The following is a 27,272-nucleotide window of genomic DNA, read 5'->3' on the forward strand; positions in this document are numbered from 1 at the left end:
GAAGGGCCCGGCCCGGCCCGGTCGGAAACAAAGCGGGCGGCGGCGCAGCGGGCCCGGTATGGCGGCGCGGCGGGCCCGGCTCCGCCTCTGGCTGCTCCTGCATTTTCTGCCGCAGGTGAGTGGCCGCGCCGGCCCTGGGGCGGGCAGCCCTGCTGGGATGCGGGGCAGCAACCGGGCGGAGAGCGATCACGGGCAAAGCCGGGCGCTGGCCCGACGCTGGTCGCGGGGCCCTGGCGGGGCCTATGGTACTGGTGGCCTCGCTTGGTCGGGTGGTGTTTCTCGGTCTGAGAGTCGCCTTTCACGGCTAGTAAGGGCGCAGAGCGGAGCCTGGGCTGCCCGGCGGCAGCAGGAGGGTGCCGCAGCCCTCCGTGGCGGGGAGGGACGGGGGGGGGCGCAGGGTGTTAATGACCAAGTTGCGGCCCGCTTTTTCTGGAGGAAAGAAGACAGCATCGTTCGTACCCCAGGCTGCACCCCCACGTCTGTGTTGTGTGTCCTCCGCGATTTAGCGGTATATTTATATATGTATATTTGGGTTTGTTTGGGGGTTTTTTTTCCTTCCTCTTTCCGTGGTTAACAGCATACTCCTCGTAGTTCTTAAAACATCGGGTCCCTGTCAGGCCGGTAGCCTTCTCCAGGCAGCCCTTCGCGAAGGGTGTGCAGGCTAGCAGTCGGGGTTGGGGCTGGGATCCTTGCAGCAGGGACGGCTCTTGGCTTTGTGTTCATCCCGACTGACAAACTCGCTCTGAGAAAGCAGCCAGCAGAAAAGAAAGGGGATTTCTGCTGAACCTGACCCCATAGCCTGTCTTGAGTCTTGCATTCTCATTACAATACTAGTAAGTTTTGTGGAATAAATTTTTAAGGGTGTGACAAACTAGGCACGTAATCCTGATACAGGAGAGAGTGGATTTTTAGCTATTGTATTGTATGGTACATAACTTTTGTCTTTTAAGTTCAGGTGTTTTGTGTTCTGAAAATGTTGAAGTATCATTTAAAGTTCTTAACCGTTTATTAGGTAATTTGGAGGGTAGTATGTCTTCTTGAGTATTATTGGTGTAACATCTTAACACGACAGTCTAATTTTTCCCTTTTCCGTACCTGTCTCCTTACTGATTCCTTGCCAGTGATCTTTAGTTACAGAATGGTCTGGTTGCCAGTTAACTTCTTTTTTTATTTCTGCATCATCCCCTTTTTTTCTTTTCCTCCATCATCTTTTCCTGCATCATCCCTTCCTTATTCCCCGCATGCCCTGTGCATTTTGGCATCTCTGTTAATGCTTCAACTGGACTGGTAGTGCCAGCATAGGCCCCACAAATTAATAAGATATAAGAATGGGTCAAGGACTGGCATGGAGTCAGTTTGATCCATCAGTCTAGAAAAGGTGAGCACATCGCAGTGTGGAAGGACAGCAGATGAGATAGTCCACTGCTGGATACTTAGAGATCTTGGCTTCAGCTCCATGCATTGCAGCATACTTCCTTTCTGTAAGCAAGTAATTTAGTATGTTTGTGCAGTGGAATAGTGTTAATGTGCTTGAGCAAGCTTTGAACAGGCTTGCCAGAGTGCTGAAACAGTCCTGCTGCAGCAGCAAAAAGCGAATTTACTGTATGCTGCTAATATGTTTCTGTTAGCCGAGCTGTCTCATTTAAAATTTTTTTTAATACCTCGTATTTTGCAATACTTCTACATCTCTTGTACTTGCGCTTGTTGGTACGGTTTTAGGTAGTACATCATCCTCAGCGTGAGGCAGAGAGGAGTGCTCTGATGCACTTGTACTACTGTGATACACCAGTGACTGATGGATGGGTTTATTCTGGGGGACAAAGCTGACAACTCTCACTATGAGCTGTTGTGTGCGTTTGCTGTGCACCAGCTGTACTCATTATCAATGGCTTACTCTTGTCATAGTGCTGTTGGGCATATTTGGAATATATCTTTGTCTCCCTCCTTGAGATAGGATAATAGGATTTATTATTTTTTTCCCTGGGGCAGGGGGAAGTAGTGTCCACATTTGCTTCTAAACTCTGATTTATATGGGGAGAAGGAACAGCTTGGCTAGTGAAGCATGGCTCTCTCAAATCTGGGCTCTCATCTGGGAACACCTGAAGAGGGGTGTGATCTTACAGATCCAAGTACAATCTGCACTTAGATCTTGCTTTGGTATCTGAGTCCTCACTTTTCATTTAACTTCCCTCTCACTCTAACCATTCCTGCATGGCATTGCTACCTCTTAGTTGTCCTGTAACAATAACAGACATACATGAGCCTTTGACTAACGAAGAATATGGTAACATGATCTGCAGTGAGCATGTTGGATCTAGCTGGCCTTCACTTATACTAGCTTTCAGCAGAATATTGAATTGAGGTGATGGTTTCTCTATTTAAAATCAGAGCACACTATGATGTAGGTCCGAAGAGTTGAAAAGACTGAAATTCTGGATTAAGGTGGTGGTTGACAGTTTAGTCTCATGGAATTGTTTCATTGTGAATACGAAACTCTCTACTGTACAGTGCTTGTTGAAGGAGTGTTTTCTTTGTGTGCAAATTTGCTGTCTGCTATTGATGATCTCCAAATTGATCGGTGCTGCTCATGGGAACGAACGCACCCCAGCTCTTGGGAACTCCGCTATGTGTCTTGCCTGATACATACTGTAAGAGTAGGCATAGCTCATTCATTCCTTCTTCAAGGAGCACAGCTCCTAGTGTCTGTTAAATCTCTGAGATTCAGGTGAGCAAATCAGCTGATAGAGCTAATGAAAGTGGAAAAAGTGTATGGGGCATCCAGGTGAGTTTGGGGACAGAGGCAGGGAGGAACAAACAAGAATGAGCCACTAGGTTGGCTCAGTCACTCACATTTGCAGTTTCTTGAAATACGGGTTAGCTGAATTCCTCCTCTCCACCTTCTTCCATTATTTAACTTGCAAGCCCCAGTGCTTGTCTCTGAGCTGCATTAATTCACCAACATGACAAAAAAAACTTAACTCAGCAAAAAACTGGGGAGTGTTCTGATCTTTTAATGCATTAAATAAACCATGGAAGGGTCTGATGAGGTTCAGAGCAACAAGCGTGCTCTTCTAATGCCACAAACAATTAGATTGGCTCAGTTGCCTGTTAAGTTGTGCCCTCAGACTTTACGCATCTGTTGTGTGAAAACTTTTCCTTGTTTTGCAGCTTTATATAAAACCCTTTGCTTTGTGTTAATTATACAACAATCTTCATAAAGCTATGATTCTAGGAGATTTCCAGCTTTGCAGAGGTCTTGCTTGTGATACAGCACTGTTGTTGAATGTGGATGCGTGATTGGTAACAATGTTTAAATACAAATACTCCCTCCCTATTCATATAGGGGAAATAGGCAATTCCCTACTTAACTGGGAGGAGTTACTTCTGCTATTTGAGGCTAGGAAGTCCATTCCTATTGAAGCTTGTTGTAGTGCTTTCTAAATCATATGTACTGTAAGAAGCAAGTATCATAAAACACCTTATTGTCACAACAGCTGTTGTTTTTCTGTTAGTGTTTGAAAAAGGCTGGGTTTGATATCCAAACACTTGGAAAAGGGGTTGTAGGAAAAGGGGTTGTAGGAACATTGTATAGGATCTGCACAGGAGATTACATTTTCTCATGGGTTAATATAGGATATGGAGTGATCTCTAGGAACTAAAAACCATCATAAATATTGCCACCATCCCACTGCATCAGCTGCACCTCTTTGAACTTACTTTTGTTGTCTGATACCCAGTGACATAAATAAAAACAAAACTGGAGGCATCAAAGTCCTATGGTAGTGAAACAAGAAACTCTGATGCCTATGGCTCTGCTTAGGTGGGAGGATAAGAACAAACTTGTAGTGGCTCTTAACAGACTTCAGAACTATGCTTTGATGCTAAGTGATAATTGCTTTGTAAAAATGTCTGTTAATCCACATTCGCCATGGACTCCATTCTCCATGGACTCTGTACACCCTCTTCTGCTTTTAGCCCTGCTCATATTCCCTTTAATTCCTCTCATCCTTGATTTTCACTTGGCTTTTGGCACACAAAAACACATAGCTTCTAAAGTGTGTTTTAAGCACTCCACATTAGGAACCTTTTACTCCCTTAATATTTCTTTAAAGAACATCGATTAAGTTGCTCAGAAAGCATAATTGTGTATTACTGTCTTCAGTGTGCAATTTGGGGATTATTACTGAGTTCCAGTAATGGTTATCTAAATGGAAATGTAGCAACACACCCTATGCTTATTCTCTTGTTTTAAAGATGTGTAGTTTATATCTTATAAATGTAAAACTTTTAACTGTACAGGTTAATTGTTTCTCAAGTGCATAAAGCTGTTCAGTTACAGGTACCTAACTCCTGCAAAACTACCTGAAGCTTTTGGAAGCAGTCGTACACGTAATATTCAAAACTGAGCTACTCTGTGTGTTTTTTTTAAGGCCAGTCAGATCCTGTAACAATAAGCAGGAAATACTTTTGTTCTGGTCTTTTGTCTGTGTCTGTATTTGGGTCTCTGTGGCTTCTCACTCTTGAAAGTAAAATTCAAGATAATAACAATAATGGATTATTTTTCAATACTTCTTCCTTTTGTTGAAAGGGTTTTAGGTGCTATGGCTGGATAGCTCAGATATGAGTTAAGAAGTCCACCATGGCAAATAGTTGGAGTTTTTTGCTAAACACTTTTTTTTTTTTTTCCTCAGAGCATATGCACAATAGTGTCTCCCTTCCTCCACAAATAGCTGTATCTTGTAAACTTGCACTTTGCTCAAGTGGCTTTAATCTGCACTGAAATAAGCAGGGTAACCTGCCATGCCCAGCACACTTCAGGACAAATGTCATAGATTTTAGAGCACTTAATGAACACTAATGTTATTAAAAAAAAAAAAAAAAAAAGGAAAAAGTTGCTGCATGAGTTATCAAAGACTAATTATATACAAAAGAGCTAAATATAAAAATCTCTACCTCCTGTATATTTTTAGGCTGATGTTTCTTTACTGCTTTGCTGACATCTTGCAGTACAATGGCATCATTTATCCTCCAGGCAGTGTGGAGATCGTTTATGTTTAAAGGACGATTCTTTGAAGTGTTCCAAAAAGCATCTTTTTACCTTGAGTGTCTCCTAGGGGTGCAGGGTAACTTCTGTGTAGTGAGGCTTGAAGTAAAGAGGGAGAAATGAGAATGATGGATTCTTTTAATGGATTTTTGAACAAACACGTTAAGACACAACTTTGCTACTGCCTCCAGTCATCTTTAGCGTCTTGTTTCTCAGCTGCTACCTGGAGAAACAAATGTGTAAGATGTGTAACTGTATAATTATCAAATCATTAGTCTGTTTAGCTTATGAACGTTAAACTAGATGTTGACAGATTAGTCTGTCACAACTTTCTGTCTAATTCAGTAGCAGCGATGGTTAGGGATATTACATTGTGTTTCTCTCCAGAACAAGGTTTCATCAGTTCTGGTAGGCACAAAGTGATTTGCTTGGGGAAAACTAAATCTGAATGATAGAGCAATTAAACATGTCTTCAGTCAATGACTTCAGTTTTGTTTAAAAGTGCTGGATAGGAGAAAGAGACAAGGGAGAATGGGAAGGGAGGAGTTGGGTCTGTGGGTAGAGGACAGTAGGACATGAAGGGGGATGGTAGAAAGATAAGATAGATGGGGGGGGGGTTGTTTGTTTTGGGGTTTTTTTGGAGTTTTTTTGTTTGGTTTTTTTTTCCCTGAACCTGCTGCTGTTGGTGGTGGTGAACTGATGGTCTCTGGTCACTAATGAATGGGCAGCGTTCCACCAGAAACCAAATGTGTGACTAGTTAAGGTGAGAGCCATGTCAGTTATTGTATGTGTTTCAGATATTTTTTTTTTTAAACAAATTTCAAAGTGCTAAGTGCTAGTAAGGATTATTAGGAGTTCTCAATTAAAATGCCAATAAAATGGAGAAACTTCCACTTACAATAGGAAGCAAATGCTCTTGGAACACAGAAATGATAATAGGAAGAATCCAGTTACATTAACAATGTGTGGTATTCCTAAGCACTGGATTCCCAAATCACTGGGCTAAAATAGTATTTTGAGAATGCTACGTTTAATACATGGTCAATTTTTTCCTGACTAATAGCTCATATGAAGCTAAGTACAGATATAATTTGCATTTGCTCTCAGCATTGTCTTTTTATAGTCTATTACCAGACAGTGCTACTTAAACATTGAAGTTGCTCTGTAAGAGGACTGTGAGGCTCTGAAGCAGTAATTAAAGATCAGCCAGACTCTCCTTCTTCAAAAAGAAGCATTGATCTGGATTTGTATAATTGAATTTAAAAAGAAGAAAAAAAAAAAATCTCCAAGCCAAAAAACAACCCTCAAAAGTTAGTTTTTGTCCTGCTTTCTGAGCATTTCTTTTGTATCTGAATGGGTTTTTTTATCTGAAGCTTTTAAAGCTTCCTGCAGCAACTGTGATCTTAATCTTAAATGAAATTCTTAATGTGGCAGTGTTCAAACGTGACCAGATGGGTCGCAGAATGCATGTGAACAGGCTTGGTACCAAGGAGCTGATGTTCAGTATTTTGCATGAAGGAAAGAATTCTTAAACTTAGACTTTTACGATTAGTGGAGATGGTGCCTGACACTATTCCCAGGGCAGTGCCTGCAACCCTGTTGTTGCTGCCCTGAAGAACATAGAAGTGTCCCATAGAACTTAATGGTGACTTGGATGATGTTAAAATTAAATTCTCCATACCTTCTCGTTCCAGCAAGGAAAAGACCCTATTGTCAGAGAGTGAAACAACGCAAGGTACCCATTTGCCACTTAGAAATGGGAGGAAGAAGGAAGGAGGATTTGTATCTGAGCCCTTAGACTGCAAGAACAGTAACAGTAGACCTCATGGTATAGTTTGTGTTTCTTCAACAATTTCTGAGGGTGGGGAGGATTTACAGTTATTTTTGTTCAGTTAATATGAGAATGAAGTCACCACTAATTAAAGTTAAATAAAACCACTACTAGTGGTAGGGAAGTTGCACCTACTTCCACGGTTGCTTTGTTTGTCTTCCTGATTTCTGGTTGCCTGGGTAAATACCTACTAGGACTCGGTGCACAAGCAGACAACTGCATCAACTCCACAAAACTATTTACTTTTGCAGGTGCTATATATGGTCTTGTAGGCATTTTTCGTCTGGCTTTTTGGGTGGAAGATGAGGAATATATCTGGTACTCACAAAGTTGTGTCACTATATGCAGGGAAGGGATGGAGGGGAGGAAATATTTAAAAGAACAGAGCTCATCATGAAGAATAAGAAGACTGGTGAATAACTCTGTAATAAGGAAGTGTTTGCTAGTACCTGCTATAGCAGGGGGGGAAAAACAATTAAGTAATTCTTGTGATGACCAGTCACCCTATGTAGCCCCTAGGTCTTTCAGTTTTGCTGGAAAATGGCCTGATACAATCTGACATAACCAAAACAATGAGGAAATTACTATGTTTGCTATGTATTATCTTGCAGAGATAGGAAGCTGAAAATATTTGTGTTAAAAGGAGCACTTCTTGCAGTTAGATGTGGTTAGAACACTTAGCTATTCAGCTAAAACAGACTACATACGGTAGTCTGTATGTATCACCATTGAGAAGATGCCTTCAACGGGTATATTTGCTGCATGTTACTATGTTTACTTTCCTCTGCAGCCCTTGTTCTCTCCAAATTCCTATAGGGTCTGGGTTCTGTTACTTCAGTTTCCTGGAGTTCTTCAGGAGAATTGTGATGTCTCCATGATTAGGCCAACTAGGATTATTCTTGCTACCATGGGCTGCTCCCAGTGTGGAGGTGGCTGCAGTAAAGGCTGATGTAGCTCCAACCTGAAGCCAGGCTGCGTATCAACTGGAAATAACCTATACCACAAGCGTGCCTTGATTGTGGTATAGGCTCAGGCTTCATATGGAGTCTTTTTTTTTTTTTTTTTGTACCTTTTGAAGCTTTGAGGAATTAGTACTAGTTTTAAGAGAGCTTTGAGTGAAGAATGGTAGGCTAGGTTGTCATGTTTGAAACCCAGTTTGTGACTAACTGTGCATGAGGTACACACACAGCTTTGAGTGTAGTGTTCCTAGTTCTTCAGCTCAGGACTGCAGCCTGGGCTGTACTTGGGTGTAGAGTTCAGATGGTCCTTCCACTGCAACTCAGCTCCGTTCCACAGGCTGAACATCAAGTTAAAGGTGGCCAAAGCTTATGATTCATTATTCAAGTTAAGGGATTTTACCCATAAACAACTGGGGTGAAGCTGTCACGTTCTGCCTCTATGACCTTGTTGTATGTTAACCCTGGTGGGCAGCTAAGCACTACACAGCCTCTCGCTCGCTTCCCCTCCCACCCCCAGTGAGACAGGGAAGAAGAAAGGAAGAGTAAAAGCCAGAAAACTTGTGGGTTGGGATAAAAATTGTTTAATAAGCAAAGGAGAAGTAGAAGAAGAAAGAAAGAAAACAAAACAAGTGATGCAAAGGCAATCACTCACCACCTCCCACAGGCAGACCAATGCCCAGCTAGTTCCTGAGCAAAAGATGGCTAACTTCCTTAAAACCCCCCTCTTTTCATTGCTAAGCATGACGTTATATGGCATGGAATATCTCTTTGTTTAGTAGTCTGCCTGGTTCTGTCCCCTCCCAACCTCTTGTGCACCCCCCAATCTATTGACTGGGGGGACAGAGTGAGAAACAGAGAAGGCCTTGACACTGTGCAAACACTGTTCAGCAATAACTAAAACATTAGTTTGTTATCAGCATTGTTTTGGTCACAAATCTAAAACACAGCACCATACCAGCTGCTATGAAGAAAGCAGCCAGACCCAGTACAGGTCTGTAATTATAACTCTTAGATATGTAATCTTCACTACTTGTAGCAATATTGTTGGAGTTTTGACAGCAGTGATTGCTGGTCACTGAAGCAGTGAAAAATATATGCAGTATGTAGTCTTGAGAATCTACGTGTGCCACCTAGGACATAAAAAGAGAGCAGATAATGCTGTGGGGTCTTGTCAGACCTACAGCAAAGGTGTCCAAGGCTGAGTTTTGGAGTGATGTGAATCTGGAATTGATCATTACTTCAGGCTGTACTTTCAGGAGTTGGTAGGGGCCAGGCCTCTTATTCTAGCTCTCTTAGCTGTTCTGCAATAGTCCAGCTTCTTTCTATTGCTCTAGTTAAATACATACATGCGCCATTCTGGCTGTGTTGTTTGGGGTTGTTTGGGGTTTTTTTTTTTTTAAACATACCCAGTAACATTCAGTGAGGTTTCATTTGATTCTTTGACTAGTTGCTGTGTAGGAGGGAGTCTGTCTAATGTATCTGAGTCTTTGTTTGAAGTATGATGGAAATAATAACAAATTCCACTGTACTCCCTGCACAGATACTGAAACTTCGTAGAATCTTTTGTTTTTCTTTAAAATACAAAGCAGGCTAGTCAACAGCAAGTTATGCCCATCATTCTGCTATTTCATGTGACCCAAAATTCTTGTAGTGAAATTTTTGTTATGTTTTCAGGTGTACTGTGAGTATGGGATGGTACATGTCCTTTCAGAGAAGGGGAGCAGCAAAGGAAAAGACTACTGTATCCTCTTCAACTCTCAGTGGGCCCATTTGCCACATGATCTGGGTAAAGCTGTAAGTACCTAGCCAAGCAATGACAGAAGAATGTATTCAAAAGTGCCTTTGTTACAGGGAAACTTCTGATTTCTAACTTGGATTAGTAGAATTTGAAGCAACTACTTTTTTTGCTCTACTTAGAAAATATTTTTATCTGTTAAGATCACCCTAGGCAGTGCTATGATGGCAATATTCTTTTCCAAGCAGCATGCAGAGGTAATGACTATTTCTGGTTCAAAACAAAAAAATCTTCCTTTTGCACAACATGGTCAATTAAATGAAAATGGCACTTAACCTGTGGTTGGAAAGGAGTTTTTGTATGTCAGTATGATACAAAGTGATACCACGTGGCCTTGCTAATATAATGCTTTCTCAGTGGTCCATAGTTCTGTCAAGTGTAAGAATAAGTAGTCACAAACTGTGTCAAGCTTTTTCTGCATTATCCAAAGCTGTATGAGCTGACAATTGAGACAATTCTTCACACTCTCTCCACGAGAAAAAGTTACTATCACTGAATGATGAAATCAGCAAATGCACTTTGAATGAGCTACTAATTGGGGAAGATGTGGAGTAGTTGACTGATACTCTGTTCACTTTATTCATTGTATTCCTTAATCTGCCAGTTGAGTGCTACACAGAATTATTAATGTTCCTTATCAATGTATAATCGAGTCTTAATTACCTGTGGTGGGTTTATTGCAACTGCAGATTACTCCCTAGATACATAGATAGCTCAGATGCTGCAGCTGCCTTTGCCTCATGTAGACCCAGTTAATAAACTCTTGCACTTGACCTGACTCTGTGTAACGTGAAGTCAGCGCATGTATGCACTGCATCCCTTTGCTTCCGTAGCAGAAGTGGGAACGCAGAAGTGCATGAAGCTGGTTTGAGAAGCTTAGGGTCTCATTCGACTGGATCCAGGCAGACTTCCCACAGAGTCTCTAGCGTTCTAGACTCTAGGGTTTGTGAGAGCTGGGCACTGTACTGTAGACATCTTGTTTTAACCAGTCTCAGAAAAAATTCACTGGAGACATATTTCAGTAGTTCTGCAGGAGCTAATGTAGTCCAGAGTAGCTTGCACTGAGCTGAAACTGAAGCACTCAACAGGTTCTGACCTGCCTTCCACAGAGCACTTGGGTTGCCTCTGCTATATCCCTTGCCTATCCCTGTTTCCTTCCTCAGCTCTCCCTCTGCCTTTCCCTTCCTTCACATTCTCTCCCTCCTTCTCCTTCCTTCCAGTACTCCAGCAGTACAATTTATTAACTGAGGTGATGCAGTGCCCCAACCTGAGCTCGCTCTGCATTTGTGTTGTGCTCTGATAGAGCTGATAAGCTTTCCTGAAACCTGGACAACCAGGAAGCGTGTGTAGAGACGTCTTACTGTCTCTAAAGTAGGCGCCAGGTTGGAGACAGCAATTTTCTGAATAAGCTTGGAGCTACTAACAGCTTGACCCTTGCCTTTGCCTCCTAAAACACTAGAGTCAGTTATACAGGTATTTGGTATTGTGTCATGTACCTGTGGATTTCCAATACAAAGTGTTACATGTGTCAGTTTCTCAGGTTAAAACTTTACCGTGACACTTCTCAAACCTAACAGCTCAACTCTGAGCAAGAGTGGGGCTGTGACCTGCTTCTGTTAGCACAGCTCACACCAAGAATCAGTTATTTGGTAGATAATTGCATTTTTCAGGTGACTTGCAAATAGAACTGGGCAAAGACTGTTGTTGTTTAGGTTTTGCAAGGAACAACTTATGCTGGTGTTATTTCTAAAACCTTGAAATGTCTTTGGGCTGTTCCTGTGTAAACATACCAGAGTAGATGTATTTGGGTCTGAGGAGGGCCAAAATTAAGGAATTGGGGCAGACCTGCAACATCTCTGAATTGCAAGCAGTGAGAGAAGCAGCTTAGAAACCGGTATCCAGGTGCTTAGGATCCAAAATCTCAGCTAACTAGGTATGGTTTCAAAATGGAAGTTTATTTTTGTTGCCTATGCTTTTGTACTTCACCCCAGCCTGTGTTTGTGTTTCTAGCTGTTCATACCCTACATCATCTCAGCTTGCCACTCAGTGTTATAATTGCTAGGGTGGCACATTGCTGTACTCATCCTGCATCCTGGATGCGTGCATCAGAACAGCAACAGTGCTGAAGAAAACAAATGCAAGTGCAGACCATAACCCAACTTTTATTACCAGCAGAATTCTGTACAATAAAGTGAAGCAAGGCAGGACCCTACGTAATAGAGAGGGCAGCACTGTGTCAGCTTTCAAGTTTCTCTGAGAATACTCTCTCACTCCATTACTTGAAAGTTCTAAATTACCCTTTAGAAACTCTGTGTTTTCTGCTCTTGACTTCTTTTATAATTTTATTTTATATATATGTATTTAACTAATTTCTTTCTTTTCAGTCACTCTTGCAACTGCAGGATCAGACAGCATCTGTTTTGTGTTCTCCTTCTGATGTACCTGATGGGGGATTTAATAATCAAATCCCTATGGTGATGCGAGGGAATTGCACCTTCTATGAGAAAGTGAGGCTTGCTCAGATAAATGGAGCTCGTGGGCTGCTCATTGTTAGTAGAGAGAGACTGGTAAGTCTCTTTCTGTCTTTCTATATTGCTGATACTCCTCTGATGTTAGATATTGTCTTGTTTTCAGTGCTCATTGCTGGTATTTGATGCTCCTCTTTAAAATAGATAATATGTGTGTTTATGTGTGTACGTACATTGCATAGCTATGTGTGGAAATAATACAGCTGAAGGAAGGACTAATGAAACAAGAGAAGGTACTCAAATATTTAAGTAGGAAAAGTGCTGCATAGATCCCATGTAACATTAAAGTCAAGGGCTCAGAATTATACTTATGAAATACTGGAATCAAAGAAGGTTAGTTTCTTGACTCATACTACTACCTTCAGTGAGATCTACAGCACAGTGAATCTAGTGCTTTAGATTCAGCTGAAGCATCACCAGTGTATGTTTTGTAAAATTAGTAGTTTTGAATATGGTAGTCAATACTAGAGGCACACATCAGTCATAAAACCATGACCCTGATGTGCAAAAGATAACTGCTTGAAGTTTGGTTGCTGCATTTTGCTGTTACAGTCTTTAATGACTTATGTTTTACTGGAAACAGGCATACATTTTGACTTTGAGTTTTTGCTGTCGTTATTTTCCGTTCTAGAATATTTTCCAAATTAACAGAAACAGAACTTTCAATTTTAACCTTTTTGAAGTAGTAGAAGTATTTGCAGAAATGAATATATTCTTACCTGGTCTGAACTATCTTTCAGGTTCCTCCTGGGGGAAACAGGAGTCAATATGAAGAAATTGATATTCCTGTGGCTCTGCTCAGCTATACTGATATGTTAGATATTGGCAAGGTAAACTATACTAAATGCTCTGATTCATATTATCTCATTTAAATGAGTCATTGCTCAACAGTATTTGAAGTCCATCTTAGGAGCTTTGGTTCTGTAGAGAGTTGTACTCATGAAGATTGCATTATTATGTTTTGAAAAAAATGCAAATCTCTTGGGAGGTTATTTCTCATCTTCAGAATAAAATAAAAATGGACCCTGGTGCTGGAAATAAATATCACTAATAGTAGAGCCAATAGGTTGCTCTTAAGTATTTATAATAAAGCCTGATTCTCAGGTTCCTTAGTGAAAACTAAATAACTGAACCTTTGCTAAGGTAGCTTTTTGGAAGTTCTTCATAACTTGTACTTACCTCCACAGAGTTTTGGCAGCTCAGTGAAAGGGGCGATGTATGCACCAAATGAGCCTGTGCTAGACTATAACATGGTGATTATATTTGTCATGGCTGTGGGGACTGTTGCAATTGGAGGATACTGGGCAGGAAGCAGAGATGTGAAAAAGTGAGTAACTGGAACGTATTATGTCAGTTTTCTTGTATTTTTCACAGAAAAAAAAATACATGGTATTTATCTAAAGATCACCTGGTAGCTCTGCTGATGAGGTTTGGAGACTGTTTATATAACCAGAATGGGAAAATGCTGATGTGACATTTGGAGGGCCCTGAGCCTTGTATTGGCTTTGTCACTGTATGAAATTATTAGAGTATAATTTGCATGTAGAGTATTTTAGTATTTTGCCTTGTCAAAAAGCCAAACATTTGAAAAGCTCAGAAGGAAAATTGGATAGTAATAGGCTTCCTATTAGGGCTTTTGCAAAAATTCACCATAAAAATCTTTTGTAAAAAAAAAAAAAAAAAAAAAATTGTTTTTACTAGTATAGTGCAAAACAAACTGATTAGATGGCTAACACATACTATGTTTATTCTGAATCTTTTATTGAAATGTTGTGGTTACTTTTTGCCAGTAGGTGGAGTTGGGGGGAGGAGGTCGTCTGTGCCACACTTAGTTCTAACATTTACTTTATATACACCACCTGGCTTTAGGATTTCTTCTGAAGTCAGCAAGTTATTCTGCAGTAATTTTCAGGCTTCTGTTGAGTTGTTAGTGAATGAAAAATAGTGCTCTTGATAAACTAATGCAGCAATTGCTGTTTTATGCATCGTTATATCTGATGTTCATGCATCCGTGTAAAATGCGGAGTTCCACTGACTTGAGCGGAAACCAATGCAGGCACTGGTGTCGTGTCACGTTTTCCAACCCCATGTAGTTCTTGCTGAAGATTCAGTGCCCTTTTATATTTTGTTGCAGAAGGAATGGACTGATTATAGCCATGTTACTCTTTCAGGCGGTACATGAAGCACAAACGTGATGATGGGGCAGAGAAACATGATGATGAAACAGTTGATGTGACTCCAATAATGATCTGTGTATTTGTTGTGATGTGCTGCTCAATGCTGGTCCTCCTTTATTTCTTCTATGACCACTTAGGTACTCTTAAAGTTGTATTTGTATTGATACATCTTCAACATCACAAGGCTGCCATCATTTAAAGAACATTTTTACTGTGAAAATAACTATGAAATGGCTGTCTTCTGCCAGGTTTCTTCATCCCAATATGATTTAAAACCCTGTAAGAAAACCCACTGAATAGATTTCTATACCTACTTTTAGTGAGGTTGCATTAGGTGATCATAGAGCTTCTTTCAAATGTAAAAGCCTATTAAGTAGATACATACTTAATGTCTTCTACCTTTTATTTTTGTCAAAGGTGTTCTCAAACCTATACTTGTCTTTCTATTGTTGTTCAATTTGAAGTTAAGTTGTGGGATCCAGGATCAATTTTTTTTATCTTTATAAAGATGATATGTTTCTACTGATCGCTTATCAAGTTGATTGACAAAAGAACATGAGAGCCTAATGCACTGGAACTTCCGTCCTCGTATTTCTGAGGAAGTTATGAAAGATGCATCCCATCTGTATTAATTCATTTTGCTACTTAATGATTTTAAGAGTTCCCTTATAACGCTCATGTATACTTATAATGAGAAGATAAACACTTCACCATAAATTGCCTTTTAGACTTATGATTTAATGACTTTAAGAATATTAGCACAGAGGTTTTGATTTGTTGAAGTAGCTATTACATAAAGTACACCTCAGTAAAATGAGCTAGAATTAGATACTTAAAGAGCATAAATCCAATCAACAATCATTTGAAGTCTCTGAATTTAACTTTCACTGGTGAAATGTAAGCCTTATTTCTCATTCAGGCTTTTTGATCGTCTGTTGTTTATTCAGCCAGGATATGAGAAAAAGCATCTCTTACCTTATCCTACTTGGACTTACTACTTTTTCTTTCTCAGTCTATGTTATCATAGGAATATTCTGCCTGGCTGCTTCAATTGGTCTTTACAGTTGTCTGTCTCCCTTTGTAAGAAGATTTCCCTTGGGAAAGTGTAGGTATGTGGCAACTTCTAAATTTTTAATAGGCGAAATTAATTTTTTATAATGTTGGGTAGGTGCGGGATTTACAAGGTGGTTTCATACTTCAAAATGTTTATAAAGGAGGAGGGTAACTACAGAGACAACTGTAGCTTTGGTGTGTTTCATTTTCAGAATCCCAGACAACAACTTGCCTTATTTTCACAAGCGTCCACAGGTCCGGATGTTGCTATTGGCGGTATTTTGTATCTCTGTCAGCGTAGTCTGGGGAATCTTCAGAAATGAAGATCAGTAAGTGTCTATTTTAGTTTCTGTGCTAGAAATTGTAATATGCTTTATAGTATAAGTAACTGACATCTGTAGAAGCCTAAACTTATCCGGAATTTAGGAGTGACAGGAAAGAAACTAGAGACTTGGGCAGAAATTCTTAGTTGTTCCTTATGTACTTAACCTTTTGTCTTGTTGATTTAAGTTACAGAAAACTGTCCCTTGTTAAGCTTGAATTTCTCTGAGTCCCAGTCCATATTCTGATCTCTTTGGCTTAACACAGCTTTTCAGAAGTGGTATGGAAAGTTGGACACAAGTTGTCTAACTTATTTCTTCAGGTGATGGTCTGCATGTGCATTTGCTCAGAAAGAATAAGAGCTGTGAAGATTGTCAGATCTTTAGTTTCTCTCAGCTGTCTGGTATGAGTAAAATTCTGTGTCCCCAGTATTGCTGTGGTACCTAGTTATAGCACGTTCTTCTTACTGCTTTTGTTAGAGGGTGGGGGTTTTTTTGGTTGTTTGGTTTGGTTTTGGTAACAAAAAAGTTACTCCCTACCTCACTCCCAGATGCTCCAGTTTCCCCATACATACATGATGTGTTCATCTTCTTGGTCCCTCTATCAGGGATTCCGTGTTGGATCTGAAATGCCGGTTTGTGTTTCTGCTGATGGTACCAAAGATGTCTTGCTTATGCCTTGAATGCCTGTTATTGCCTTTGTGGGGTCCATTTTCTGTGTTAAGGCTGTGGATCATTCACTGACAGAACTCATAAATCCAGGAAGCATCAACTCTGAAACACCTTTTAGAGAAATAAGTGTCAGACTGAGGAGTACGGAAGTACTATAGAGCTATTCCAACCTGGGATATTTAGAACTAGGAAATCCCTTTTCTGCCTCAAAGCTGGAGTGGACCTGAGTGTCCCCCTGCACAAAGCTCCATCAGCAAGTGCTCAGCTATTGATCACAACAGCATAATCTCTCATCTGCATCTAGACCTTAGTGATTTTAGGGAAACCTTAGTGTTTCGTATCTCAAAACCTATTTCTGTTTGATCCTAGCAATCAAGACTAAAGCAAAGAGCCTTGGTACTTCTATACTTAACTTGCAAAGCACAATCAAGAAACAGCCCCAGCTGTAGGCCTCCCTCAGCACACAGGGGTGTACACATATACACAGGCCAGAGGATCCCAGCACTTCCTGTTTTGGTACCCACTGACCTCATTCAGCCAGTTTTCAATCCATCTCACTGTCTGCTCATGCAGCCTATACCTCATCAGTTTCTCTGAGGATCTTATGGGAGATTTCAGTGGAAAGCCTTACTGAAGTCTAGGTAGACAATACCCCCACTGCTCTTCCCTCATCTATCAAACCAGTTATTTCATTGTAGAAGGTTATCAGGTTGATCAAGCACAACTTCCCATTTGCAAATCCATGCTGACAACAATGTTGATTTCAAGCAAGTACTTCTAATAAAGTTTTCTGTCCCGAACAGGTCCTTAGTGAGAACAAGGCTTGGTCTGACTTTCCTATTGTTTTCTGCAAAAATGTTACTCTCCTCTTTCTTAGGTGGGCCTGGGTTCTGCAAGATGCTTTAGGAATCGCTTTCTGTCTTTACATGTTGAAAACAATTCGCCTGCCTACATTTAAGGTATGAAAGTTAAACAGATGTAAAAAGAGGATGTTTGCCTGTATATAGTTGAACAGAGGAGCCACTTGGAGCCAATGGAGTACATTGGCTTGGAAGTGCACTTCCATTCATATGTAGCTTGGAAAAGAAGTGATGTAATGAGTATAATGTAGACCAATAAGTGGCATGTGATTGTTATGCATGGTGTTTGGTAACTTAAAGTTCTGTAGAGTGTTGACTACTAATAAACCACACACTCACTTGTGGTTTTTTTGGGGGGAGTTTTTTGGTTTGGGTTTTTGTTTGGGGGTTTTGTTTTGTTTTGTTTTTTCAAATTTGACACACAATTGATGCATCGTTCTGGTGCTTTTTTCAAATCTTTCAGAACTTATTCAGTATCCTAAGATAAAAATCAGTATTAGTCATTTAGTTGCTCCTTAGGCAGCTCTTCAAACTCTGTTTCAAGTTACCTTCACCTATAAATTTGTTTCCCTGGACAGATTGGCCAAAGTAATATGGCTGCTGTTTCAAGCTATGCCTCGCATCCTCTAGAGAAAATGCAGACCTTCTTAATATTTCCTAACAAATTGAAATGGCACCATCTCCAGATTTTACAAGATAAAGAATTTTAGGGACTAACGTAATTTTGTGTTATAAAAATTACCTTCTTTTATATGGTGCATGTGAGACCCAATTCCTCCATCTGAAATATTTAGGAATTAAGAAAAATACGTGGGTGACTTGTTTTAGTCCTTGTTAGCTTTTGCCTTGAATAGTCTTAAGTTGCTAATTATTCTTTGCTGTTTACTAATGCATAGTATGTAAATACCAAGTATCTTGTCTCTTCCTTCAGGGTTGTACCTTGCTCCTCCTGGTTCTTTTTGTGTATGATGTATTCTTTGTATTTATCACACCTTTTCTAACAAAGGTAAGTAAAGTACTTCTCTAGTGCCTGCTGCTCAGAGTAAAGCGTAATGACCTGTTTCTCTGTGTGTTCCTGAATGATCCCAGACCTGCTGAGTGAAGTGCTGATTTACAATTTTCACCTTTTTTTCTTTAGACTGGGGAGAGTATAATGGTGGAGGTGGCTGCAGGCCCGTCTGATTCTGCCACTCATGAAAAGGTATTGTATGTAGTCTGAAAATATGGCACTAACTTCCAGCTATTACACTTTCAACTTCTCTAAAATTCAAAGACCACAAAGCTGAAATGGAGATGCCAGTCTGAAAAGAACTTAGTGTGGAAATAAGCACTCCTGAGCTCTCTGGAAATCTACACCGAACACAGGGGGTAAAGCAGACTTTTAGTGGTTCATCACAACAGCTTTGGTCTTCCTTTACCTTGCTTTAGAAGGGTTTCAGTATAAGGAAGCTGGTTAGCTCAGCTTTACAAAAACACGTGACCACATTTGTAAATATAACTTGTTGCTAATGAAACATATCCATTTTTACCTGAAGAGATAAAACTTACATGATCAGTCTGTCTCTTCCCCCTCCTCCCCTGTTTTGATAATTGCTTTATGAAAAGCTGAGGCTATAGGCAAAGGAGAGAAACATTAATTGGAGACAGAAAGAAAACAGAAGTCAGTATTCAGTGGTTCTATACCGTTTGACAGCAGCCAGCTGCATGCAGAGCTGTACAGCATGATGTGGCTGTCTCGGGGAGGAAAGTACGTGAGGTGTAGGAGATAGTGAGATACAGTGTGCAAAACAAATAAGAAATGAATCTGTAGGAAAACTGGCTTTGTTAATTTAAGGATGTTGGGCCTGTTTTCAGCAATGAATGTAATACTGTTGCATGGGAAAATATAGAAAAGAAAACAGTTGTTTGCAGGATGAACTACAAGTGGATCAATCCATACAATCCATACTGATTTCTTTAACTTCTTAAGTTCTTGTCTTTTGTACCCCTTTAGTACCCCTTAAGTTTCAGTTTTATGCACAGAATGAATGTATAGAACAATAATGATAATATAAGTAGATAAAATTATTCTGGCACTAACATAAGAAAAGAAAGAAAAGAAAGTTTGTTTAATGTACTGTATTAAAGAGAATACATGTTTGCAATGAACCTTGCTGTACTGTGCCTCAACATTGCAAATTATGTAATAAATAGGAACACTTGGGAAAAAAAGTCTTTAAAGTCATTTGAAAAAATCACTTTTTAAAATTATTCAAGTCTTTACTCTTTTGAGACTTTTATTGCAACCAGTAGAATGAAATATAAATAGTTATTTCTTCTGCATGTGGCAACTTACCTAAATTTTTTATGTTCCTGCAGTTAAAGCAGAGTTGATACCCTATTGCATGTGAGGACTTTGAAATTAATATAGTTTTGAGATGTCTGTTGTGCAGAGTTGTCTTGGCTGTTTGTCTTTAGAAGTATTTCATCACTCCTATCTTAAATACATTTTGTTAGTTGTTAGTAATATTAATAAAATATTTCAAACAAGGATCTAGAATGTAAAAAAAAAAAAGATACATTTGCTTTATTTGAAGTCTGCAGTTTCAGTATAACAGGAACAAGTTCTGGTAGATGGTGTCAGTATGTAGAGAAAACAGCTTTTCATAAGGCATATGTGTCTCTCATACCAAGCTCCCAATGGTCCTGAAGGTTCCGCGACTGAACTCCTCACCGTTGGCTCTGTGTGACAGGCCTTTTTCTCTCCTAGGATTTGGAGACATTTTAGTTCCAGGTATTTCTTGTTTAGCACGTTAAGAATTTTACTTGTTGCACTGTCATATTAGTTTATTCCTCTTGTACTTCTGCTTCAAGTGGGGAGTTTGATTTGCCTTCTATAAACCTGATAAATTTGTAAGTGTATCTTTTATGTTCTTTTTTCCTGCACTATTCACTTTTTCCATAAGAAATTAAATGCACATTAATCTTATGGTTCAGTTTCACATGCAGTGATGTCAAGAAATGTAGAGAAATCTCAAGAGTTGATTTAGCAACTCATTTTACAGTATAAAACATGTTTAATAGTGTGGTGATAGAGGATGTTATTTGTCCATTTGCACATGATTTGAGTACACACATACCTGACCACTCAAAACTTCATAATTTTGTTAGTCACACAACATCCAGTGTTTCTACCACACCTTCTCTCAAATTTGACTTCAGATATTATGTAGAAGTATGCCTGGCACCACTGCAGGTGAAAACAAGTATGTATCTTCTGGCTTTCAGATTTCTTCTGAGAAATCATTTGTTTTTCTTGTATTTTTGGGAAATATGAACTGTCATCCCCGTCCGTGTGCCCTCCCCCCACCCTATAATAGGTATAGTCATTAACCATAAATTTCTACCGTCTTTGCTAGGAGCTGGAAGGGATGAACTTACCCTTATTCTTGTTATGAACACTGTATTTTTACAGCTCTCTATTAGGGATGGGATGACGTTTTGTATCTAGGATCTGTGTAGATGTTAATTTTATTATTGGAGTGCTTCTGTTATACTGGGCTTGTGTTATCATATAACTGTTTTGTAAGCTGTGCAGCCTCCTGAATGATGCTGTCATAGTACTTAAACACTGGGGTGCCCAAGTAAGTGTCGGGGGGGAAAAAATCTTAAAAGTTCCTAGATAATTTGATGATTTTGTGTATCTTAATGCATGAATGGGTTGAAAGCATGTTGTAATTGTTCTTTCCTTTCCTAGGCTTACTGGTAGCCTATTGCCATAGATTTGATATTCAGGTGCAGTCGTCCAGAGTTTATTTTGTAGCCTGCACAATAGGTACGTATAACAGTGACACTTGAACACAATACCTACAGGAGTTGCTTCCTTTGAAAGCATACCATTGATCTCATATTACATACTTTGGGGGTTTGTATTATTCTTCTCCTTTTATTATTAAACAGAAATGTTTTAGCAAAGTACTTTTGAGACTAGACCTTCCATCACCAAGTTATCTGATGTCATTTTCCTGAGCTGTTTTGTCTGCCATATATAAGGGGAGCTTCTTGTTACCATGGTTTGTCTCACTATAACCCTTACATGTACTCTATCTTTATACATGCTTAGCTACTCATTCTGGTTTCTTGATTCATGAATCTGAGTTTATTGCATATGAGAATTCAGGGATATCTTCCTTTGACTTTGTTCTTAACTTCTTGTGTATTCTAAAAATCCGTGACCTATGATGCAATGAATTACATTATGATGGCTGTAACACCTCCAAATGAGTCGTTGTCTTTAGTTTGTAGAATCCACAGAGTTACATGCCATGGACGACCAATTAATAGGTTTTTACAGATTTCTGTTGGCTTTGTTACAAAGTATTTATGCTAGGAAAGACTTAAGATGCTTGCAGTTAATGTCATGAAAAATTTTCATGAAAAACTGTTTTAGAAATATTTTTGAAAAAATATCTAGGTTCTTGGACACTTATAGCAGGGTTAGAGAAATGCTTTTATTTCAGTGTACCAAATCTTAAATAACTTCCTCTCATATATACTTAAACGGAAGTTTTGTCTTACCTGGTACTTTCAAAACATGTTTACAGAAATTGATAGGAAAATATTGTATCAACATTGCAGTGTACTATTGCAGCAATGAAACCTAACCACATACAGGGCTGTGTTAGCAAGATTGAGTCAGCAGTATGAGAGAAGTGATTGTTCCCCTCAACTTGGCAGTTAAGACTGAGTCTGGAATACTGTATCTAGCTTGGGGATCCCTGGTGCAAGACCAACATTGACATACTGGAGTAAATCCAGTGGAGGCCATCAAGATGGCTGAGGGCTGGAGCACATGATTTTAAAAGAAGAGAAGGCAAAGATGAGATTCTGTTGCTGTCCACAGCTACCTCATGTGAGGGTGCAGAGAAGACAGACAGATGTTTCTTACAGGTGCACAGGGATAAGATGTGAGGCAATGGACTTAAGTCACAAGAAGAAATATTTCAACTAGATATAAGGAACTCTCACTAATAACATAACATGCCCTGAAAAAAGGTTTTTGAAGAACTGTAAAAATGTGTTGAGTATTCTAATCATAGAATCATTTAGGTTGGAAAAGACCCTTAAGAACATCGACTCCAACTGTAAACGTAACACTACCAAGTCCACCACTAAACCATGTCCCTAAGCACCACGTCTACACTTCTTTTAAATACCTCCAGGGATGGTGACTCAACCACTTCCCTGGGCAGCCTCTTCCAGTGCTTGACAAGCCTTTCAGTGAAGAAATTTTTCCTCATGTCCAATCTAAACCTCCCATGGCGCAACTTGAGGCCATTTCCTCTCGTCCTATCGCTTGTTACTTGGGAGAAGAGACCGACCCCCACCTCGCTACAACCTCCTTTCAGGGAGTTGTAGAGAGCGATGAGGTCTCCCCTCAGCCTCCTTTTCTCCAGACCAAACAACCCCAGTTCCCTCAGCTGCTCCTCATAAGACTTGTGCTCTAGACGCTTCACCACCTTCGTTGGTCTTCTTTGGACGTGCTCCAGCACCTCAATATCTTTCTTCATCTGGTTCCTGAATAAAAATCAGTTGGATTTAGCTTCATTGTTCTGAAAATGTAATTGAAAATAATTACAATATGAGATCCTAGCGGCTTCTGTTCTACTTAATTTTTGCAGAATATATGCAGAAACTAAATAGAAAGTAATAACAAATTATAACATACAGCCGGCTTGTTTGGTTTTTTTAGCGGTGTTGCAGGATACTAAGAAACAGCCAAAGCCAAGCCAAACAAGAGGCATATGTTATAATGGTCAAAATAATTGTCTGTATCTGTTGAATTCATAAATACAGTATGAGGCACAATATTTCATTTGTTTATTTTGCCTTTCTCAAACTGCTTAAGGTAATGATTTAATTGCACAGTATGGACTAGGCAGATCACACTACTTTCACAACATGTTATCATCAATAGAAAGACTGTAATATCTCTGTTAAGTAAAGCACTATTCCAAGTTTACATTGTGTATATAATACTTGTGTCTAAAGAGGCCTGAAAAAATTCTGGAGATGTTGTTTTACATATTACTTGAAAAAAGTTCCTGTTAGAATGCTCATCTAGCTAATTATTTAGTTGTTCTTGAGCAGAGCTATATCTGAATAACTGTTTTTTGCTGTGTTTGTTTCCTTCCAGCATATGGCATAGGCCTTCTTGTGACCTTTGTTGCCTTGGCATTGATGCAGATGGGCCAGCCCGCTCTCCTCTACTTGGTGCCCTGTACTCTTCTCACAAGCTTTGCTGTGGCTCTTTGGAGAAAGGAGCTTGCAATGTTCTGGACGGGCAGCGGCTTTGCGGTGAATACCAGTTTGATATGAGTGTCTTCAAGAAATACTAATATTATAAAAACCTAACTAGAATTAAAGTTGAGTAAAATATTGCAGTATTATCAAACAAAACCAAAGATTTTTGTTTTGCTTGACTGTTTGCTTTTTTACGTACTTTTTTTTGCCTCAATAAGGTTTTCTTTTTTAATGTTTATGGCCACTTAAACTGGCTAGTGAAAAGTAAAGTAGACCTTGCCTATCCTTCTTGATTCTGCCATAATTTTACTGGTTTAATCTCTGTTGAAAGTTATTGTTATTGTTGTTATTATTGTGAGTAAAATATTAAGATATTATATAAAATATATCCTTAAAATATTTTTCTTCATATTTTTTCATAGCCTACTGCTTATGAAGGTAGAAATCTAGTTCAATATAGTATAATATATATAATATATAATATATAAAATATAATATATTATCACTTTGTTTCACTGTGGTACAAGTGAAATTAATTAGATTCCAAAAGGAGTAATTTCTATCATGATGCATGATTATAATTTTGAATAATTACTTGAAGGGCAAATCTATCAAGCTAGAGGTTCCCCCCAGTGAGTTTTATTTTGTTATTCAACTATTTGTGATAACCTTCACAACTTTCCTCTAGAGAACTGAATTTAATTGTTTGAAAAGTATTTGAGATCATCTGAAATGTGATGGAAAAGCTGCCAGTTGTCGTACACTGATAGTAAAGGTAGGCAAAACCAGAGAATGACGAAGTGCCAAAGTGCTGTTTGCGTGTTCCTGCGTAATCAGCAGAGCGCATCTGAAATCGGCGAGGAACCATCAGGCAGAAAGCAATTAAACACATTTCTGGAAGAAAAATCCCCTTGTGTACTATAAAACACAATGACTGTGTTTTATATAACTGTGTATGCATGTGTCCACTACTGGAGAATGATAGCGGAGATGATGGACTGTTAATCTTCATCTTGTATGACCATCACTCCTGATAACTGGACACAGTAATTCCTGCTTTCCATCATTCTGACTGTGATCTTCCATTTACAGAAAGACCTACCTCAGCCTCCCTTGGTGATAGCTCCTGTCAACTGCCCTGAGCTTCCCAAAGATAGCAATGTACCAGCCTCTCAACAAGACACAGAACAAATGACCAGTCCTACCCTCCATGTGAAGGAGCTGCATGGCCCCACCTCAGCTGCAGAGGAGCTGGCTGATACTGACACAAAGACGGACCGGTCAGAAATTTCTATTGCACAGAGTGAGGAACCAGCTGGTCAGAATAAGGACGGCCTTGAAAGCAAATGCCTAAATGCAGAGCAAAACCAGCTGGAATAAACGATGTGATAAGAACTCCTTATTTTCCCTCACAAACATATCCATGTAAAACCAGTATATATTTAGGACTGGTTTAGTAGTGTTTGCGTTCATTGAAGAACCTCACTGGGAGTCTGATCATCAAATCCAACAACGAATGTTCTGCCTCCAGCTTCGGTACAGCTATACACTTCAAACATCCTTCTGAAATATGGTGCTCTACAAGGGTTCTGATGTATGGATTTCAATGATCATTTTATTAATGAATGCCTTTGTTCCATTTTTATTATACCAGGGTAGTATTAAGAGTCTTTATTTACACAGTACTCTGTGCTTGTGTGGCTATTTTGCTGCTTTAGCATAGTGTAGGTTAACATGGAAGAAAAGCATTGAACAAGTCTGCTACAATGCTTAGTTGAGAGAAACATGATAGGTTTTTTTTAGCACTTTCCCTATTGTCACGTTTTACTTTACTTTTCCCTACTTGTCAAAGCCATTGATACAAGGGAATGCTTTAGTATAAACTGACTTTCAGGAAACACAGAGAATGGTTAAATTACCAGCCTCTGAAAGGATTTATACTACCGTGGTGCATTAAATGCATCTCTTAACTTTTTTGTCTTTGTTTTTACTTCCAGGTACCTGGGTTGGCTACTAGTCTAGTTTAAAAGGCAGGATGAATGGAGCTACAGGAAGCTTTCTAAGCACTCGTATGAACTCTAGGGGCTGTCTCTGAAAATAAACAGTGTTTGTCACAGAACACTGTCTGGAAGCAAAAGCATATTAAGAATGTTTAATGTTTTAGAATAAAATACAAGCCAAATAGGTAAGAAAATAGGTAGTAGCACTATACTAAACTTAATAGGCAGTATTTTTGTTGGGAAAATGTTAAAGTAAAGCAGTAAAAGTTCATATGTTTGGGGTTTTCAGCTTCTACTTGTTATTTGTTTAAGGAATATAATTGCGATTTCTAATTCTGAAGAAAATAATCTGATGTTTTCATTCCCAAGAGAGCACATATGGTGCTATAGTTAGGTGTGATTTAAAGCTACTTGCTGCTCAGTAACTAATCAACTGCCTCAGTCGTGTTTTGTCTTTGTCCCAAGAGAAGCCAAAGTATGGCCTGTCAGGTTCTGGAATGAGGCTGTGATCTAGCCTATTATTTTGCACCTCTTGCTACGTGACATTGTGAAGGACTAAATTTGTGAATTTAAAACTTTTTGGGGTGCAGCTGGTCTTACTTTATATCCCTGAAATTGTGTTTTTTCCTGTATAACGATTGAGTCTTTTATGCATCAACTTTAGTACACATAGAGGGGCAATGTGATTTGCATATTATTTATTCCATCTAAGAACATTAAGCTTTATCAAATGTCTGTTCTACACTTAAATTGCAATCCCAGAAAGCCTCAAACACTTCACATTAAAACTGAAGTAGAAAATGGAAGTATTCTAGGATCCTAGAATATGATTCCAAATTGCATGGAAGAAATACTCTTCAGAGTATTTGAGAGCCCAAAATGTCGTTTACAAAAGTATCATCATAGTGACACAATCAGAGGCAATGCTTTTAAATTAAGAGTCTCCAGTTGGCATGTTGAGTTGGATTCTGAAGGGCTCTCTTTTAATGTCTGTCTGTTAAATTTCAGCCGTTGTCTTTTTGGCTAGGTCTGCAAAAGTTTGCCCTGTGCTTTTTGGATGATAACTTTTGTTCTGTTTCACATTGGGTGGATAGTATTCTTTCTGTAGAATGTGAAAGGCTTTCTGTAAAGACCATACTATGGCTTCAGAGTTTTACCAGCTTCTGCTTAAAGCCTCAAGCCCTCTCTGATAAGTTGATTTAATGGTGAGTTTCTTGAAAGGCTTCCCGAGTCCAAAGGCCTACACTACATTTAATTTACAAGTCACTCTAATGGAAGATAGTAGTACTAAAGACATCTGTTTTTCAACCTCTTCTTTAATGGACTATGTTACTTTTGCCAGCAGTAATCTGAACCAATTATTATTAATAAAAAGCAACAGAGACATTTTACTGAACTTCAGCCAGCTGGATTATGCCTTAATTTAAGCCATTGTATAAGTATGTATATTAAATTAAGAAAACAATCTTGTGTTTAAATAATGAACTTGACAAATAGCAAGAAAACAAGTTTGGAGACTGACTCAAAAGTTCTATGGTTTTTTGCCTTGATTGTCTTTCAGTCATAATGTTATTTGGAATAGCTTTTTATATACTTAAAAGACAGTAGCTTTCTGATGATGAAGCATTAAGTTTTATCACCTACTTGAAAGTGTGTTTTAACATTTGTTCTCATATGTTGTGCATTAGGAAATAGTTTATTTCTCAAATTATTTATAATTCAATTAAAATGGAAGAATTCATAACACTTAA

At 39.1% G+C, this 27,272-nt stretch overlaps 1 protein-coding gene across 3 annotated transcripts; it reads left to right on the forward strand.

Moving 5' to 3' along the window:
* Window positions 1–7: 7 nt before the first annotated feature.
* On the forward strand, window positions 8–27,272 carry SPPL2B (signal peptide peptidase like 2B). 3 transcript variants are annotated; one of them, XM_076359271.1, is made up of 15 exons: window positions 8–115; window positions 9,509–9,628; window positions 12,014–12,196; window positions 12,898–12,987; window positions 13,345–13,484; window positions 14,329–14,471; window positions 15,347–15,443; window positions 15,600–15,716; window positions 17,257–17,338; window positions 18,171–18,245; window positions 18,378–18,440; window positions 19,913–20,012; window positions 20,976–21,053; window positions 23,415–23,575; window positions 24,614–27,272. In XM_076359271.1, exons 1-15 carry the CDS (start codon window positions 59–61, stop codon window positions 24,899–24,901), a joined length of 1,794 nt encoding a protein of 597 aa, XP_076215386.1. In that variant the 5' UTR covers window positions 8–58; the 3' UTR covers window positions 24,902–27,272. The 3 variants fall into 3 exon arrangements, with proteins under 3 accessions (XP_076215386.1, XP_076215388.1, XP_076215387.1); XM_076359273.1 differs by having other exon boundaries at window positions 23,415–23,643; window positions 24,614–24,673; XM_076359272.1 differs by lacking the exon at window positions 8–115 and adding an exon at window positions 6,801–6,872.

The sequence above is a fragment of the Aptenodytes patagonicus genome, chromosome 25 (genome assembly GCF_965638725.1).
Source record: "Aptenodytes patagonicus chromosome 25, bAptPat1.pri.cur, whole genome shotgun sequence".
NCBI lineage: Eukaryota > Metazoa > Chordata > Aves > Sphenisciformes > Spheniscidae > Aptenodytes > Aptenodytes patagonicus.

Bases quoted from the DNA above. Each gene is read 5' to 3' on its own strand.
- SPPL2B (XM_076359271.1), top strand. From the start codon at position 59: ATGGCGGCGCGGCGGGCCCGGCTCCGCCTCTGGCTGCTCCTGCATTTT. The intron at 12,988-13,344 runs GTAAACTATACT...TTACCTCCACAG, and splicing joins ATATGTTAGATATTGGCAAG to AGTTTTGGCAGCTCAGTGAA. The intron at 15,717-17,256 runs GTAAGTGTCTAT...CCTCTTTCTTAG, and splicing joins ATCTTCAGAAATGAAGATCA to GTGGGCCTGGGTTCTGCAAG.